This window comes from Rissa tridactyla, chromosome 13 (assembly GCF_028500815.1).
Source record: "Rissa tridactyla isolate bRisTri1 chromosome 13, bRisTri1.patW.cur.20221130, whole genome shotgun sequence".
Lineage (NCBI taxonomy): Eukaryota > Metazoa > Chordata > Aves > Charadriiformes > Laridae > Rissa > Rissa tridactyla.
The window spans coordinates 6,633,289-6,651,629 of record NC_071478.1 but is presented as its reverse complement, the minus strand read 5'-3'; the positions used below and the strand labels follow the sequence as shown (position 1 = coordinate 6,651,629).

Sequence of the window (18,341 nt, the reverse complement as noted above, 5' to 3'; positions counted from 1 at the left end):
GCCCCCCGGCGCACACCCGCCCCCGAGCGCCTGCGCGCGCCGCTCCACGCCCCCTTCTCGCGAGACCGCGCGTTCCCCCGGAAGTGGCGGCCGCAGGGAGCAGCACGTGTGCCCGCTCCCGCTCCCGCCGCCATGGGCCGGGCGCGCCGCCGGCACAACTGGAAGGCCCGGCTGCCGCAGGGCACCGCGCAGCCGCCGCCCGCCGCCCCGCCGCCGGAGGTGCCGCTGGAGCTGGGAGGTGCGGCGGGGCCCGGCTCGGGGGCCGCGGGGGGGCCCGGCCCGTTTCGGTTCCGTTCGGTTCTCTTCAGCGTCGTATTCGTTACTGCGGCCCGGGGCCGTTAACGTTGCTAAACGTGACCGCGGAGCTGCTGAGATTGGAGTTGTTGTCGTGTCCTTACTATAGGTTTACTCTGCTTCCATTGGAGGCATCGAAATTATTTTAAAGTATCTTGTAGGCCTTGCGTTAATAGCGCTATTAAAGCAGTTGCTGCATTTAAGCAATTCTTTACTAAAGCAGTTATTAAAATATTCCTATACGTAATATTTTTATGCTTAACATTTGCGTTCTCGAATGTTGCTTTTAAAAAAGAACACAGTTATTATGCTATTTTTGTTGTTCAGACTCCACCAATAGGGGTTTTTAGCGTTAAACCGGAGTCGTGCCTGGAGGGGGGCGGGCGGCCGCAGGGTCAGCCCCCGGTGCAGTGTCCCGGGCTGCCCCCTCGCCCGGGGAAGCGCAATAAAAAGGCACAAATTTGGTAGCGTTGTTACATAAGTTAAGGAAAATGACCCTCAGGGCTGTTGGAAGCACAGGGTTATCTATCACGTCCCCGCTTTCGGGGTCCTTTGCCCTTGCTGACGATGATGATGCAGGGTTTTTTTTTTGCTGGGGGTGCGGGTTGTGTTTGCTTAAAACAGCTAAATCTAGTACGGTTTGTGATAAGCCCGTTAAGCAGCTTGCCGAAAATAATCCGCCTGGCACCAGGGAATAACCAAACAAATGCTTTCAGATGAAGCAACGCTGAAGGGAATCGATGGGAGTAACGCCCTGGTCCTGCCAGCGAAGAAAGCAAAGAAGAAAAAAGTAGCATCTGTTGTGCAACAGCAGAAGAAACCCCTGAGCAAGAAACAGAAGAAAAACCTGCAGAAAGTTTTAGAGCAGAAGGAAAAGAAAAAACAGGTACGTTGTTGCTTGCTGGTACCTCCAGCTTCGTGACTTTGGTTAAAATGGTAAAGTTAATATCAGCGTGTGGAAAAAGTTAAGGCTGACATTAATGAGCAGCTGCAGAGGTTTCCCTCACGCTGTGACACTGTCAGTCCCTGGTGCGTGACACGGTTGCGTTACTGGTGTGGAAAACCAGCGGAGGGGTGACAGCTCTGCAGAGACAGCGAGCAGTTTTTGGGATATGGCCTGTCTGGGGCATCTCAAGGATGTGCAGATGCTGAAATTTAAGTTAAAAACAGTGTGTAGCATCCCTTTGCTGGGCATTTTGGCAAAAACACGCTGTCACCCATGGACTCCTGAACATAACTTGTGGAGAAAAGCCTTCCTCTCCCTCTCCATGGATCAGGTGTTGCAGGAACGTGCCGTTTCTGGGTCCTGGGTCTGTTTCTCTCCTTGACCCTGATGGAGTAGGTGCGCGTCATGAAGACATCACTAGCAGAGTAAATGACGTGGTATTTTAAAAGCATTCTCACAGGTTGTATGAGAAGCTTTGTCCTGCTGCAGAAGGCCAAGCTTGATGCACCCCTAACTCTGCTACTGCCAGTGCTTCTGAAATATTTATTTCAAGCTCTTAGGTATTTTCTGTAGGCACGTGCAGCTTTTCTATCTTTGTAAAAACTTTTCAGGCAAAATTCCTGTTCGTTTTAGTGTCTGAATAATGGTTTTGACAAACGAACTCTATTTTTGGAGATAGTTTGAAACTGCTGCTGTCCGACCTCCTGCCAGCGCCGTGTCCCACATGAGGGAGTTGATGGGAAGCTTGCATTACTCAAGCCCTTACTCCAGCATTTTAGTTCAAATCCATTTTCTTTGCCCTTGTTTGAAGGGTGCAGCTGAGCTTTTCATCACAGCGATGAAGGGTCAAGTCTGTATTTCTATTTTTGCTCTGGTGCAGGGCCGAAGTCTTCCCCGGGGAGGACTGACCGTGGAGCGGCAGGAACGGCTTTGCAACCTCACAGCAAGATTTGCCAGACAGAGCACACCCTTTAAAACTCAGGCACAAATCTTGAAATGAAATGATTTCCTGGTGAAAGCAAGCACTGATTTTGGTTGTTTTTCCCAAACAGCGAGCTGAGCTGCTGAGCAAGCTGAACGAGGTCCAGGCTTCTGAGGCGGAAATGAAACTTCTGTACACAACTTCCAAACTGGGTATTGGGGAGCGCATGTACCAGACTAAAAGGTAAAGTCTTATTTGGAAAGAACCATTCTGGTTTGTCACTGTGGTTGAAAACTTGGCCATCTTCTTACCTTCTTTTGCTTGGTTTGGTGTTTTGGTGTTTTGTTTTTTTTTTTTTTCCCCCCCTCTTATTACACACAGGTTCTTCAGAACAGATGGAGTTAAAAAATTTTCTGTTTTGATCTGATGATATAGTAGTTATTTTCTTGTTTTCTTAAGGAGAGGATGTTAGTTAAAATAACCTGGTCTTCCCTTTCATTAGGGACAAAGTGGGTCACAATTGTGTACACATACCCTTACAATTATGCTAAATCACATAATTAGTGGAATAAATGTTTACTTTCTTGTATTGGAAAACATCAACTAACGTGGACCTTAGTTACTGGATTTATCAAGAGCTGCATTTTGGCAGAAGTTGAAATAAATTAAACTACAAAGATGTCTTCTGAAGAAATGAATAAATATCAATATGGAGTGAGCTTAGATACGAATCCAGCAATCAGGTCATCCGAGGCTTTACCTAGCGGAGTCCTGAAAACCTCCAAGGCTGGAGATCCTTGGAGAACTGGGTGAACCTCTCTGGTGATCTCTTCTGGCGCTGCAAGACACCCAAGGTGTGGAGGTTTTCTTCATTTGAGTAAAACCTGGTTCAGGCACAGGCAGTGACTTTTGGTGATGCAGCTTTTCTCATTTGTGTGTAAGACCTGTCTGGCTTGAGGTTCTGGAAAAGATTGGCCACAGCATAGTTCACATGTTGATGTTTTGGTCTAGGGTGATACAGGAGCCAGGGACTGTGGTCCCTGAAAAGATCAGGAGCATTAGCGGTGCAAATAAGAGAAGACACAGCGCAGATTCTGAATCGGAGCCTGAGGAAGAACCCAGTAGCTCTGAGGAGGAGAAGGAAGAGCAGAAACAAGAACTTGAGAACTCCTCAGCCGGTGATTTGAGTACTGCTGACAAGCCAGAGGAAGGCGTGGAGAAGGCAGTGTGTAACCAGCGGCCGGCTGGCCCTAGTGCGCCCGTCTGCCAGGCAGCCCCCAACAAACCGCCTTGCAAACCTGCGGTTTTCATTCCAGTGGACAGGTCTCCTGAGATTCAGGTGAGGCTCTGTGAACCGTCAAGTGCTTATCAAGAGGGTTGGAGACTATGGTACCTTCCATCAAATCAGGTCCCTGCAGATGCCAGCGTTACCTCGTGGCTCTCGCTAACGCCGCATGGCAGCAGCGTGCACTCAGGGTCCTTGTCCTGGCGAGCTGTACTCGGACATCTCTGAGCTTTAAGCCCGTCTCATCCAGCAGAAGGAAAACTAGGTTTGTTTTAGGATATAAGCATTTGTCTCTGGTTTTACGTATAGCATCTATGAGCAGTCTTTTATCGTTCTTCACTGGAAAATCTGGTGAAGTCACTTTTAGCTCTCCCTTATGCCGTATCTTGTGCTGGGTAGTTTTATTCCATTGGCTGTGGGTGGAGTGTTCTGTAGAAACGGGAAAAGTTCTGCTTGTGTCTGAGCAGGCGAGACAGAGTTGGGAAATGAGTTTTTGCCTGAAGTGCTATGTTAATAAACTCCAGGGACTCTGAAGTTTCACAAATTGAAGTGCAGGGCTTGCCAGCGGCTTTCTGGGAAGCTGTTCTGGTGACTGGTTCTTGGACACGCTAGTGTGATATTATTAGCTGGTTTAGAGCTTTTTGAGCCACAAAGCTTGCAGAATTCCCTTTTGTGGCCTTTATAATCTGAGGAAGGTAACAGTTTTCAGTCCTGGGGAAGAAAAAAAGGGAGTGAGAGACAAAACAGTGCAACTAAAATACATGTTTTCTATTATTTAGGAAGCAAGACTAAAGCTTCCAATCCTTGCCGAAGAGCAAGTAATCATGGAAGCCATTAGTGAGAATCCCATCGTCATCATATGTGGAGAGACGGGGAGCGGTAAAACCACCCAAGTACCGCAGTTTCTCTATGAAGCTGGCTATGCCAGGTATGAGCCGTCTTTTATTTGCAGCAAATGCAACGAGAAGAATTCCCGCTGAGCTCGGGCACTTCTGGGTTTGTTTCTTTTCTGCTGATGTAACTGAAGCGCACCTGGTCTTCTCTGTGCGGTGGTTTTGGCCGTGGTGAGCGGGCTTTTAAAAAGCCCTGAAGGGAATGAGGTTGTGACTTGCAAAAGTCCCTCCACGGAAGCAATCTTTTGAAACCTCTAAGGTAAAAGTTTTTGTCAAAGCCACTGGCCTGTTTTTCACGGAGGGGCTGTGTTGCCTGCCCATCTCTGCTCACAGAGGTTTGTTCTTACCTTTGCAAGACAACGTGCATAGTTCTTAAGGACATCTTTGAAAATAGCTGTGGTTTGTCTGGTGCTATTGGTAACATTTATAAGCTCAGGCACCTCATAAGATGCTTCTTGCGAGCTGCACCAGGGTGCACCCAGCTTCTGTGCTGCTGCCGCCCCCACCTCAGTTTCTTCTGAAATGTCCCCCTGGACGTTCCTCTGGCAAGAGGGCCCTGGAGTTCAGCGAGCTGGAATTACAGAGGCAACATTTAGGGAAAAAGTCCCTGTGGCACACACATTTTCAGATCAATACGCATATAATAGAAGGGTAATCCCAAAGCTTCCTTGCTGTCTTTTTCTTCCAACTGTGAGAGTGATGCTACTTAATTTAGAACCGTTGTACAGAAATCCTGTTGTCGTCTCTCTAAGTGTCTTTAAAACAAACAGCCAAACCACCCCTCCTTTTCTTCCCTTCACCCCTTTAGTTCAAACGGTGCTATTGGGATCACCGAGCCTCGGCGTGTGGCTGCAGTGTCCATGTCCCAGCGAGTCGCGAAGGAAATGAACTTGTCACACAGGTGAGGAGAAAAAAAGCTGAGACCTTGCAAGGAGATAAGGCTGAGATGCTCCATGTGCGTGATAGAATGAAATGGAGATTTATGTGTTGCCTGTTCCTTCTGCCTCTGGTGAAGAACTGTGGGAAAGTTACTTATAAACATCTCTGTAGGGTTGTCCATAAAAAAAAAAAAGCACATGTAGATTTGGTGCTACTAATGGTTGTAAGTTACTTTTTAGAGAGACCTTTGTGGAGATGGGGTGGGGGAAGTGTTCCCACTTTGTCTCCGTATGAGAAAGCTTCCCAAAACAATGAAATAATTTGAAGTGACATCGCTGTGTATCCCGGCTTCTCGCGTTTTGTGTGTGCTGGGCTCGGGGGAGCTCCTGATGTTCGTTTTAACTTGTCTTGGCATCAAGTCTTAATTTAGTTATGCTGAAGGCTGCCTCCTGGTCTGAACGTGAATTTTCTCTTTCTCCCTGTGCTTTGTCTTGTGGCTACCGTGGTATTTCCTCGCAGGGTGGTTTCGTATCAAATCCGATACGAAGGCAATGTTACAGATGAAACACAAATCAAGTTCATGACGGATGGCGTGCTGCTGAAAGAAATTCAGAAGGTAAGTTGGTGTCCTCAGTGATATAAAAAGGAAAGTATTTTGTCTCACCAGGATGAGAGGCCAGTTGCTTTGCGTGGATTTGTCACAAAGCAAAGCACTTTGCAAAGCAAAATCCGTTTCAACACCGGAGATGTATCTCATCTCAATCCTTTATATTCCTGCCCAAGCCCCTAAACGTTAGGTTGTCTCGCTGTGTAAAATGAACGCAAGGAAGAGAGTCTTGGGAATTAGGCTGCTTTGTGTAGGGTAAACGCGTTAAACTCTGCTCAGATGTGTGGGGGAGAGTGCAGCCATGGGGATGGGGGTGTTGGTGTTTGTGCAGCTGTAGGTTGTCTTGACTTAAAGATGGCCTTGGGTGAGGCTTTGTGTGATGAAATTGATCTCTCTTCTCAGGACTTTCTGCTTTCCAAGTACAAAGTCGTCATTATTGACGAAGCCCATGAAAGGAGCATGTACACGGATATCTTGATAGGCCTCTTGTCTCGCATCGTGCCTCTTCGTGCGAAGGTAAGAGGAGCAGTATTCCCGCGATAGGTGCGGGTGTGCTGGGGAGGGGGATGTGAGGCACGAGAGGCTCTGTGGAGGAGGTGCTCTGTGACGTGGAAGTGGATGGAGATCTGACGGAAACCATGACATAACACTGGGATAACAGGTTTGTCTTTCCATACGATCGGAGAAGCACAGAGCTTACAAAAAGGGGAAAACCAGTATGTATCAGTACCAACAGATAATTTTTCAGTCAATATCCAACTAATTTTAGACTTACGGTGCCACGAGATAATACAGTGCCATGTGTATGTAAATAATTAAAATTAGCAGCTGTTAAGAAAGCACGATGCTTACTGTTGCACTGGAGGAGATGTTTCAGGACTGACGTCGTGAAGGGTTTGGTCCTGCCTGGTGCCAGGGGCTGGCGACCGCAGGGCAGCGCTTGGCGCCTGGTTTTGTTTCGCTTAGGGATGGAGAGAGAACGTGGTGGTTTAGAGGCAGCACCAGGACGGCCAGCGCGGGTTTTTGTGCGTTTTAAGACAACGTTGCGTTCGAAGCTGTGTCTGTCCTCCGTCACTTGACGCAGTGGTTTCGTTGCCTTAGATTTCTTTGTGCGTCGGCGCAGAGACTTGTATCCAGCCCTGCCGGTGGCTCTGGGGTTGTGCGCTGCGTGGCTTCACCTGCCGCCTGCTTTCAGGCACAGAGTAACGGGTTTGTGTCCCTGCAGAAAGGGCTGCCGCTCAAGCTGATCGTCATGTCGGCTACTCTTCGTGTTGAAGATTTCACCGAAAACAGCAGGCTGTTTTCTGTTACGCCTCCTGTTATTCAGGTATCGTTCTCCTCCCTGGGATCTGCGTCACGTGTAGCGGCTGGAATACAGCGAGGGTTTCCTCTTTAAAATTAACTGAAAAAAATCGGGGCATTCTAATCTTTCCAGCTGCTGCTGAAATCTTTCAGATACCAATTTAAAAATAGTTATTTTGTTTCGACTATTGTTTCTTTAGGAACCTGGTGTTTTTCTTCCCGCTTTTATCAGAAAACTGCCCCAGCAGAATCTGATTATCTTGACAAACTGTAAGCTACAGTTCAGGAGAACTAGAAAGCCTCAGTCCGAGCTGATGATCTGAAACAGAGAAAAGTTTTGGTTTCTAGCTTGGTTTCGTGGTGTTCAGCATAGACAACACTGATAACTTCTGTGAGTCCAGTGTTTTGTAGACTACCAAAACCCAAGAGCTGATCAGAAATACAGGGCGAGCTATTTTAGTCCTCTCATGAAAGCTGCCGCGATGGCGCTGGAGTTACAACAGCGAACAAACCCCCTGTTGTGTTTCCTCTCTAGGTAGATGCAAGACAATTCCCTGTAACCGTTCATTTTAACAAGAAAACCCCCCTAGATGACTACAGTGGGGAGTGCTTCAGAAAAGTCTGTAAAATCCATCGAATGTTGCCCGCAGGTAAGGTCACTGCTGAGAACTTCTCAAATTCTTTACGTTTAACGTGTCTCAAGTTTTCTGGGTTGTTTTTTTGGGGGGGGGAGGTTTTTGTTGTTTTTTCTTTTATTTTGGGGTGAGGTTTTTTTTTTTTTGGAAGTTGAACATGGGACTGCAGTGGTGCATTGTGTGATTTTTACTTAGAAGGGTTTTCTTGTGAAAATTAGCCTTCGATTAAATCACGGTTAGATTAGCATGCGTCTCGAGGGAGTCGTAGAAGACGGATGGAGTCAAACACCCTGTTCCTCCATGTTACTTCACAGCATATTCCACCTGTCTTTTACGAAAAATGAGATCTGAAGCTTTCCCAGGTGAAATACGTACGCTGTGGTTGAGAGTGATTTCTTCTCTTGCAGGTGGGATTTTGGTGTTTTTGACAGGCCAGGCAGAAGTTCACTCTCTCTGCAGGAGGCTAAGGAAAGCCTTTCCATTCAAAAAAACTACCACCGCAGGTAATGCTGTAGAATAAAGGACTGTTAGACTTTAAATTTCTGAGAAATGAGCTTGCTTTGCACCTGGAAAAATAAGAGCTTTCATTACAAAAAAAACCCCAACAAAAAGCAAGGGTTGGGGAAGGGCTCAATGTGGATGATTTTGATGACTGATTGTTAAGTTTGTGCTGGTTTGAGTTTGGGGAAAAGGTTTACGTGTATGGTGTCTTCCAGTTCCTCAGCACTCATTGCATTTCTTCACTTACTCTATTGCTCGTGAATTAAAGTGGAAATGCTGCTGGTTGTTGGAGACTCTTTTTAGGAGAGTGGGATTTCCCAAGATGACTTTAGAAAGTTAGACATTCAGATTCTAATACAGCTCAGATAATCATCTCCTAAACGTACAGTGGCTGTGTGTGCTGCTGTCGATCCTCTGTATGGTTCCCAAATGGAACGATAACGTTAAACTTGCGCGTCATCCCTGTCCCCTCTGCCTTCAATCTGCCTGTTTGCTTCTTTCACCCTGTGACACTTTTTGAATCCCCAAAAAGATGGGAGTGGGACCAGACTCTCCCCACTACCTTTTCCGAGAGGAAAGCGTGCTCGGCTAATAATTCCACTGTCTGTTTTTGTAGGAGGAGATGATGACAAAGAAGAATCAATGGAAGAAATCAGAAAATTTAAGAAATCGAGGAAGCGGAAGAAAGTTATGGTAATGTGTGATGGCTAGAATTCCTCCAAGAGACAGGAAGGAGCAGGTACCTCCCTGCGAAGCAGCGCTCCTGTGTAGCTGTCTTTCTCACCAGGCTCTTTTAGACTTGCCCGAAGCCTTGTAGCACACATATGTTCCCTTCAGGAAATCCGGTAATACTACCTACACTGATAACTGCTGCATTATGAGCAGCAGAATGCTCAACCGTGTCCCTGGATATAATAGGCAGGAGATTGATTTTTTTTATTATTTTTTTTAATTATCTTTTTTTGTTTGTTTGAGTACGCACCATTAAAACTTTTAATGGAAGGAATTCCAGACTCGCTGGCTCCAGGGCTGCTCCTCGTCTTGATGTTTGTTACCCAAAATTGGGACTGATGTATCCGCAGCGAAGGGTAGTGTTTGGCTTCTGCCCAAGTCCTACATGCACTTGGTTAGCAGGAGATCTTGATGTTATAGATCTACTGTCTGCTGACGTTGGATCCTGGTAGCTGAAGGGGCCTGAATTAAAGAAATTTTACCCTTTCTCTCCATCCTCCAAGTGAAGAAGCTTGGCTCAGCGCACAGTGCTGTTTAAAATACTTGGGTTGTTGCCCCCTGGCTCTCACAGTTACCAAATGCTGAACCTCAGCCTTGAAATACAAATGAAATCTCTCAGTCCCTCCGTCACTTTCAGGTCAACAGATGTTTGGAGTAAGTCCTCAGCTTTGTTTTCAAAGCAATAAAAAGCATTGTTAGTGTCCCCCCCCTTAATGCTCTGTGGTTGTCTCTCCTGTCTTTCTCAGACACTCCCCAAAATTGATCTGGACAGTTACTCTGTTGTACCGGTGGATGAAGGAGATGAAGACAGAGACGCTGAAACTGATGATGATTTTGCAGGATCTGATATTGACCTTGATTTAGGAGATGGAAACTCGGAAGAAGGTTTGTCACTTATGAAATAAAGATTCCCTATCTCCTGTCACCTGTGACATGTGCGACATAAGCCAGTTGTCCTTTGCTAAGGTGACGTGATAGCACAGCAAACCTGTGTCATGGAAAAGCTATTAAGACTTTTCCAGCTTCCGCTTTGTACCAAATACTTCACTGGTTTTAAACCAAGTGGTGCTCGTGAAGACATTGTTGGGACCAAGCCTGGGAGTTGACTTACAGTGTATTTAACAATATCTGTTCCTTCACAGATGAGAAATCGGATTCCTCCCTTCCGCTCTATGTGCTCCCGCTCTATTCTTTGCTAGCGCCAGAGAAACAAGCAAAGGTAAAGGATTTATTGTCACAAGGAGTAAATGATCCTTATAGGTATGTGTGGTCGTTGTCTAAAGTCAGAAGTGCTTTGTGAGTTAAAATTTCCCTCTTGGACTATCCGTCCGTGGGCAGACTGGAATGGCGCAATGGGCGAGTTGGGATGGGATCGGAGCAGGCATTGCTTGGGCTTCAGTCTCCCTCATGAGCCAGTTCAGCAGGTCGGGAGAGATGAAAAATGACAGTGACAGTGTGTTAAAATTAGTCATGGCCCTGGGGCACATCAGGATCCTGCTGCCAACAGGCAGTTCATGCAAATTAGCCTTGGAGGTGGCAGCAGTATGTCTAAATGCGTCTCAACACTGGTGTCTGCTCAACCTGTGGCCCCTGTGGATGTTTTTGGGGATTAACTGAGCTGGACAGAGAGCTCCAGAGCTGGAGACAAGGGAGTTAAGTCTTTGGTCTCACTCTTGGGTTTCACCTGCGACCCATCCCAGTTGACTGCCTGTCTTTTTCCTGTTGTTGGCCGTGCATTTCACACGCCCATCTGCTTCTTGTAGGTATTCAGTGCTCCTCCTCCTGGCACGAGACTCTGTGTTGTAGCCACCAACGTGGCTGAGACATCGCTGACCATCCCAGGCATCAAATACGTGGTGGATAGTGGAAAGGTCAAGAAACGTTTCTACGACAAAATCACTGGGGTTTCGTCTTTCAGAGTCACCTGGATATCTCAAGCGTCAGCTAACCAGCGGGCAGGTCGGGCTGGCCGGACGGAACCAGGGCACTGTTACAGGTTAGCTACCTGCCCTGGAGAGCATTAGGAGGAGAAACAAGAAGCCCAACGAGTGTTAGTGTGAATTTGACAGCTTCCCTTGTCCTGCTGCCCCTTTCACAAGAAACTAGCGCGGTTTTTGTCTACTCTTCATTCAAATAGGAGAGGAGAAGCCAAACGTGAACTGTGACTGGTGATGTTGGTTTGCCACTTTGGCTTCTGAGGGGCCGTTCTCTTGCTGAAAACCCTTACTTTCCTGGTCAAATTAGCATGAGTTCCACTCCAAGCCAAGTCAACTTTTTGTGAATAAGGCAGTATGCCCCAACCCTGTAAATAATTACATGGTCATGTAACTAGTACCCACAGCTGCCTTTTTTAAAATCCCTTGCTAATTTTTCATGCATATCTTCTGAGTTAAGATTTTTAAGTCTCTAAGCAGCACTTTTGCTCCACTAGGTTATACTCTTCAGCAGTCTTCATGGACTTCGAGAAATTTTCTGCTCCAGAAATAACAAAGCGACCGGTAGAAGACTTGATCCTGCAAATGAAGGCATTAAATATAGAAAAGGTGAGGTGTAAACTGGCTTTGTACTACAGCACTCATTGAAGTGGTTGCCCCTAGGAGCCAGGAACACACACAAATGTCTTTTGTCGTCGTTGCTTGAGGCTGGGCCTTGTGTTAGAAATCAGGATCCTCAGATTTGATTTTGGTTCTGCAAACTGCAGAAGCTGCTGTGAATTCCACCAGGCCTTAACAGACATGTTTGCTCAGGTAATAAGAGCTTTCTCATATTCTTAGTAGTAAAAAAACCCTGTGCAAACAGGGGTGGTGTTCAGGAGATACTTGAGCACTTTCAGAAACCACAGTATGCGAAGCTAGTCCTTAAAGCAGCCTGCCCTAGGCGGTGCCTGGACTCAGTGGCAGCTAAGGGTGACGCTGGTATTCCTGTTTCCTAATGTTTTTGTTCTAAGCGTTTCCTCCCATTATATGTCCTTTCCTCTCGCTCCTGGCAAACATCCTAAATGTTTTTCTTTGGTATATGTAACCAGAGGGGAGGGTTTCGCTCCCTTCCAGGACTTCTCACTGCGTTCAGGCACTGTTTTTCGGTGGGAGCCGTGTCAATGACGTACTGAGAGGCATTTTCTCTTGGTGTCCGTAGGTAATCAACTTCCCATTCCCAACACCACCTCCGACAGAAGCACTTGCAGCAGCTGAGGAGCTGCTGATAGCCCTGGGTGCCTTGAAGGAACCTCCTATGACGGGAAGGTAACGTCTGTGGTCCCCACAGATTTCCTCTTGGCACTGCTGCTCGGCCTCCACTATGGAGGCGGTGGGCGCTGATGTCCTCCCTCTTCCATCTCAGCCCTCGCATCTGAGGGCGTGCATTTGTACAGAGACTGGCATCATTTTAACAGTCTCGGGTTCACCTGTGTTTGTTTTGCTGGCCCTGGGTGTGTGTGGGCAGGAAAAGACACTGCCAGGAGTGGGTGGACGCTGCAGGTGGGAGCTGCGTGAGGAAGGAGGGGTCTTTCCCCCAGCCTTTGGGACTAGCACATAACAGAATCTGAGAAAACACATCAAATTAATTGGGCTGCCAAAACCAGCACCACAAACTTGTTCTAATGCAGAAGTCGCTACATTACACGACTCTTCTCTCCCTCCCCCAGGTTGAAGCAGCAGCTGGCAGCAAAGCTGAGTTGCCCTATTAGTCCCCTGGGCAGAATAATGGCCACTTTTCCGGTTGCCCCCCGCTATGCGAAGATGTTGGCATTAAGCAGGCAGCATGACTGCCTGCCGTACACCATCACCATAGTGTCTGCAATGACTGTCCGGGAGCTTTTTGAAGAGTTTGACAGGTGAGCGAGGATCCTATTTCCAGGATGCATCACCGTGTCACAGCTGATGCCTGTCTTATATTGAGGCCCCTCTGCACATGAGCACGATGCTCATTTATGCTCTTTCGTGTTTCTTTTAGGCCAGCAGTAAGTGAGGAAGAGACGGCGAATCTGAAGGGGAAGAAAGCAAGGCTTTTACAGATGCAAAAGATCTGGGCTGGGCAGGGCCCGATGCAAAAGCTGGGAGACCTCATGGTGATGTTAGGTATTGCCGGCGGCAGTTTCCCTGTGCTGTTCATTTCCACTCTGTTCTCCTCCCCATCACCCTCAGCTTTATGCGACCAAAGGCATCCTCGTGCTGTAGGATTAAGTCCGACAGTGTGTTTTCTAGGCTGTTCTCTGGGCAGCCTGCCGGTGTCCCAGGCTAATGATGAGTGGGAACGGTGATATGCATGTGTTGACCATGACAGTACTGTCCCACGGTTGGTTTAATTAGGAGAACTGATCAGCTAAGTCGTTTTCCCTACCTGCCTGTTCACTTCCAGGAGCAGTGGGGGCCTGTGAATACGCTGGGTGTACCCGTAAATTCTGTGAAGAAAATGGGCTGCGGTACAAAGCCATGCTGGAAATCCGGCGCTTGAGGGGGCAGCTGACGACAGCAGGTAAGCGGGTTTGAGAGGAATTGCCATATTTATTCTCTTTTGGGGGGTGACAGATCAACTGGGATTTTTGTTGCAATCTTTTCTTTCTATTGAATCTTAACTCCCTCTTTCTTCGGGGCAGTGAACTCGGTCTGCACAGACGCCGGCCTCTATGTTGACCCCAAGATGAAGCCCCCAACAGAAGCTCAAGCAACTTACTTGAGACAGATTGTGCTGGCAGGGCTGGGGGACCACGTTGCCCGAAGGATTCAGGCAGAAGAGCTTCTGGATGACAAATGGAAAAATGCCTACAAGGTAAACAGCTTGATTTGACCGAATTCCTCTTCCCTGTGTGGCAGAAAGACACTCCAGGGCAAAGCCTGGGCTTCTGAGCGGATGCAGCGTTGGGGCTGCATGTACTGGCTCTCCACAGCATCTCTCCATAGAATTGAAGTTTCTAGTGTTGCAATCTTTCAGTCCTCACCTACGAATTGTTATAAAAGAGCTAAGAAGTAGCATTAGTCCATCTTGTAAAGTGCTTGATGTCTCCAGAGAAGGCGAAGCAGAAAATTATGTGGTTATTAAAAACCTCCATCACTTAAGGAAACCATATACATGTACATCTGAGAGAGGCTGAAATTAGATGCAATCAAGAAATTGGATTGCCGGTAATTTGTCTCACTCTGCTTCAATCTTCTGTGCTTTCTTAAAGACTGCTCTCCTGGACGACCCAGTGTTCATCCATCCAAGCTCGGTCCTCTTCAAACAACTCCCAGAGTTTGTGGTGTATCAAGAAATTGTTGAGACTACGAAAATGTATATGAAAGGTGAGACTGCTGCGGTCCCTACTTGTCCTGCAGGTATGGTGAGGAATTCGGAAATGCCTTAGCGGAATGTTTCCCTTGCTGCGGTGACCGAGTGCTCTCCTTACAGAGTGGTTGTGTCTCCTGGGATTTGGATCCTTGTGCTTTCTAGATCTGGAACAGCGGGAAAATTGGCCTGGTTTATTGTTTGTCTAGCAGAACGGGCTGAGCAAAGCTCAGCTGCTGAAATAATTCTGCTGCACCAGCCCTGTTAGACCCATTATTGCTGGTCTCTGAACAAAAGAACATAAATCTGTACGGTTGACTTGAAGAATGAGATACAAGTACATCTGTGGAGATGAGATCCTGACCCCTGACTCATGGCACTGCTAGCGAGTGGCGGCCCTTGGCAGCAATCCCTCATTCAGGTGTGTTTTTTCCTTTCCTAAGGCGTGTCCGCAGTCGAACCCGAGTGGATTCCTACCCTGTTGCCACCGTACTGCCACTTTGGGAAGCCTCTGGAAAACCCTCCTCCGTCTTACTGCCCTGAAACAGGCCGAATTCGATGTCACAGACCGAGTGTCTTTTGTAAGTGTCTTGAAAAGTGTCACTCGGTAGTTTTGTCCGAGAGCTGCTCTGTCGTTATTGTAATGCCGCTTTTAACAAGACTCTTAGCGGCCCAGAAAGGTCAAACTCAAACTTTGGACTGTCCAAAGAGCATTTAAATATCAGCATCTTCCCATTGTCCCATTTTATGCCCGTCTCCCACCCGTTAAGGAGCAAGGCTGGCTGGGTGGTGGCGGTATCCTCCCCAGTGTCTTTAGCTCCTGTATTGTCACATCTTCCTTGGAAATTTACCCTCCTCTTCCGGCCTTTAGGAGATTGGTGTGATCTTTCTTTCCAGATCGAGTCAGCTGGCAGCTCCCTGCTGTGGAAGTTGATTACCCAGAAGGTATCGATCGCTACAAATACTTTGCCAAGTTCTTGCTTGAAGGAAAGGTGAGTGCGTTTCAGCTGCGTTATTTCCTTGATGTTATCAGTAAGTTTTTAGCCCAGTTTTTGGAGAAGACGAGCCTTGTGGCTTCCTCCTTTGTGCGTGCCCATTCCTCATAACTTGCTGGAGGAGTTGCGGGGGGGGGAAGATACCTTTAAAATATGAAACAGCATGAAAATCAGTATTTGGGTGAAAGAGACCGCCAAATTTAAGTCGTGTTTTTGCAAAGGAAAAAAAGCTATAGCTCGTGTCTTTGTCCATTCTGTGACACAAGAGTCATCTCGCAAGCCAGTCAGGACAAGATGGGTACGGAGACATGGATGGGAGAGAGATGGTAATGGAGGATACGGGATGGAAAGCTATTGTATAGTCCAAGTTCATTGATGGTTGTCTCCACAGAACAATTAATTTACTTTGTTCATTATATACTTGTTATAACAAATCTTCCAGGTCATTAAGAAGTTGAGTTGTTACACCCAGTGTCTGCTGTCCAGTCCCCTCATAATGCTGAAGACATGGTCCAAGTAAGTTGTTAAATGCAAACTTAAGTTTCTTGTCTCCACCAAACACTTTTAACTTCCTTTTAAGTTAAAAAAAAAACAATTCAATGCTGGGAAGGGCTTTCTAGATAGTGATCTTGGCTGTAGCTGCAGGGAGAGAAAAATGAAGTTTTTTTTACCAAGAAAAATCGTGTCTCTAGAGAGCTGGGCGATGGTGAGGGCGGATTGGAAGAACACACACACGCAACCTGGTGGTCACACTGACCTCTGCGGGCTGCTTCATGCAAATAAATTGCTCACAAGTGGAAGAAACTATCAGCTGAGAACTACTGCTTTCCTTGCTTTTCGTTGCAGTTTGGGCCAGTTGCACTGCCTATTTCTTTTCAAAGATGTGTTCCCAACAGACCATGTTTTCCGTGTGATTTTGATGACAGTTACAGAGCCGTGACCCCCAAAAGGACTGTCAGCTATTGCTATCCCCCCGCCATCCTCGCCCGTTTACCAAAATTAAGCTTTCCCTGAGTCTTCTGTGAGTTTCTGTGGAGTTGATAGGTGCGGGGATTTTTGAAAGACTTCGTTAAAAGCAACTGATGTTATCTGGGGGTCCGACAATTACGAAGTTTTTTCCTGTTTTAGTCAGTTCCGAGTTCAGCGTGGGGCCTGTGGGTTCCTTTGTGCTTCACGCTGCGCTGTGCGGAGCTGACAACTTCATGCTGTCAGCAACCAGAGCAGCCTGCTGCTACTTCGAACAACAGAAAGCTGTGGTAGGGGGAAGAAACTACTTCTAGTGAACTTTCTTGAGCCAATGGCAAGTCTCTGTATCTGGAGGTTGTGTTTTTCTACATTTATATTTACATATCTACGTTCTATATTTAGCCTTTTAAAAACGTGACGAGTATGAATTCAGAAAGGTGAGCTGAATGCTGTAACGCTTTGCTAAACTGTGCTAACGAACATTGTTTTATTGCGCCCTTTTATTTTGGACTGATTTAGACTTCAGCCCAGGACGGAATCCCTCCTGCGGGCTTTAGTTGCAGAAAATTGTGATAATCGCAACGCTTTACTGGCTGCATGGAGGAAAAATCCTAAATGTAAGTGTTCTGTTTGCTTAATTATTAGTCACATCAGTGCAGGCTTTGTAGTACCTCAAGCACCATTAAATTATAATTTAAAAAAATGGATTATTTCACTTGATAAGCTTTAAATATTTTCTGTTTTCTTACCAGAAACAGTAATGCTCTGAGGTTTGGTTCTTGTGAAGAACTGGAGTTCCCTGTACTTTAGAAAGCAAGGTTTATTTATATTTTAAGATTACTTTTTGCTGTAGTTCTAACCACGGTTGAAACATTTGGTTGGGGCTTTTGAAAACTTAGACTATGATGGTGCTGTCAGTGGATACTGGAAAAAAAATTTCCAGGTAAAATGGATTTTGTTCAATGTTAGGGCACCAGGTTATGAGAGTTCTTTATAGAAGCAGCAGCAAAGTGAGGCAGTGCTGGCTTTCACAGAAATTCTCCCGTACTCGATACTTTAATATCTGCGTGCAGGTGTCCGAGCTCCAGCACTGGCCTGGCGATGGGAGGCTGGTTCTTGCTCTCAGCCTGTGAGCAGGACGATGCTGGGGGGACTCGTCCTTCCAGCGAAAGCCCTCAGTCCCTGACTCCCGTACCCGTCTAATCGCTCCCTCTTCCGTTCCAGATTTGCTTGCGGCCTATTGTCAGTGGATCCCTGAAGCTATGCATGAGGATCTAGCCAAGAAGTGGCCTCCAGTGGCACTGTGAAGCGGATGACTTTTCTTGATGGACTCCTCTTCAAGATGTTTTGAGAGCTTGGGTTTCCTTGGAAATCTGATAACGCAGATGGACTTGCTAAACTGTTAGCCATAGCTTTTTTGTAAGCGAACTGGGTCTTACTCTGGCTCTCTGGGAAGCCTTCTGTGTTCTCAGAAGCCCTACCAGCTCTTTCGCTGGTATTTTGTAATATTAATGCTTGGATAATTTTATCCATTGTGTCTTACGGGTTGGTTTTTTTTAACTGAAATTTCTCTTTGGACTATATTAGTCGTATGGACTATAATAAATATGTATAGTTCTTGGTTCGGATGGGAGAAATGGTTTCCATGTGGGATGCTGCAATAAGCAGAGTTTTAGACCCTTGTAGAGCATTCCTCTTGTGTGACTGCAGATCCAAGTGCAGACTGAACCTTTGGTCCTCGTGTTGGGTTGACCCTGGCCAGCAACTAAGCAGCACGCAGCCGCTGGCTCGCTCCCTAGGCTCCCGGCTGGATGGGGCAGAGAACAGGGAGCACAAAAGTGAGAAAACTCATGGGTTGAGATAATTAGTGAAGGGAAGAGGGGGAAAAAAAAAACCCAAGCACATGATGCAAAGGCGATCACTCACCCCTTCCCACAAGATGCCCAGCCAGTCTCTGAGCGTGATGTTATGTGACAGGGACTGTCCCTTAGGCCAGCTCAGGTCGGCTGTCCTGGTTGTGTCCCCTCCCGGTGCCTGCTCATGGGGGAAGCAGAGGGGGGGGAAAGAGAAAGGCTTGACGTTGTGCAAGTACTGCTCAGCAGCAGCCGAAACACGGGTCTGT

At 47.0% G+C, this 18,341-nt stretch overlaps 1 protein-coding gene across 1 annotated transcript; it reads left to right on the top strand.

Moving 5' to 3' along the window:
• Positions 1-66: 66 nt before the first annotated feature.
• On the top strand, positions 67-17,847 carry DHX37 (DEAH-box helicase 37). Its single transcript, XM_054219577.1, has 27 exons — positions 67-238; positions 1,011-1,180; positions 2,293-2,405; positions 3,174-3,501; positions 4,227-4,375; positions 5,149-5,241; positions 5,739-5,835; positions 6,229-6,342; positions 7,052-7,153; positions 7,664-7,778; positions 8,171-8,266; positions 8,881-8,957; positions 9,743-9,881; positions 10,139-10,215; positions 10,760-10,992; positions 11,428-11,539; positions 12,132-12,238; positions 12,640-12,828; positions 12,948-13,072; positions 13,353-13,469; positions 13,591-13,763; positions 14,161-14,275; positions 14,702-14,839; positions 15,156-15,250; positions 15,696-15,769; positions 16,739-16,836; positions 17,444-17,847. Exons 1-27 carry the CDS (start codon positions 133-135, stop codon positions 17,524-17,526), a joined length of 3,435 nt encoding a protein of 1,144 aa, XP_054075552.1. The 5' UTR covers positions 67-132; the 3' UTR covers positions 17,527-17,847.
• Positions 17,848-18,341: the final 494 nt, after the last annotated feature.

Bases quoted from the DNA above. Each gene is read 5' to 3' on its own strand.
- DHX37 (XM_054219577.1), top strand. From the start codon at position 133: ATGGGCCGGGCGCGCCGCCGGCACAACTGGAAGGCCCGGCTGCCGCAG. The intron at 239-1,010 runs GTGCGGCGGGGC...AAATGCTTTCAG, and splicing joins GGTGCCGCTGGAGCTGGGAG to ATGAAGCAACGCTGAAGGGA. The intron at 4,376-5,148 runs GTATGAGCCGTC...TCACCCCTTTAG, and splicing joins TATGAAGCTGGCTATGCCAG to TTCAAACGGTGCTATTGGGA.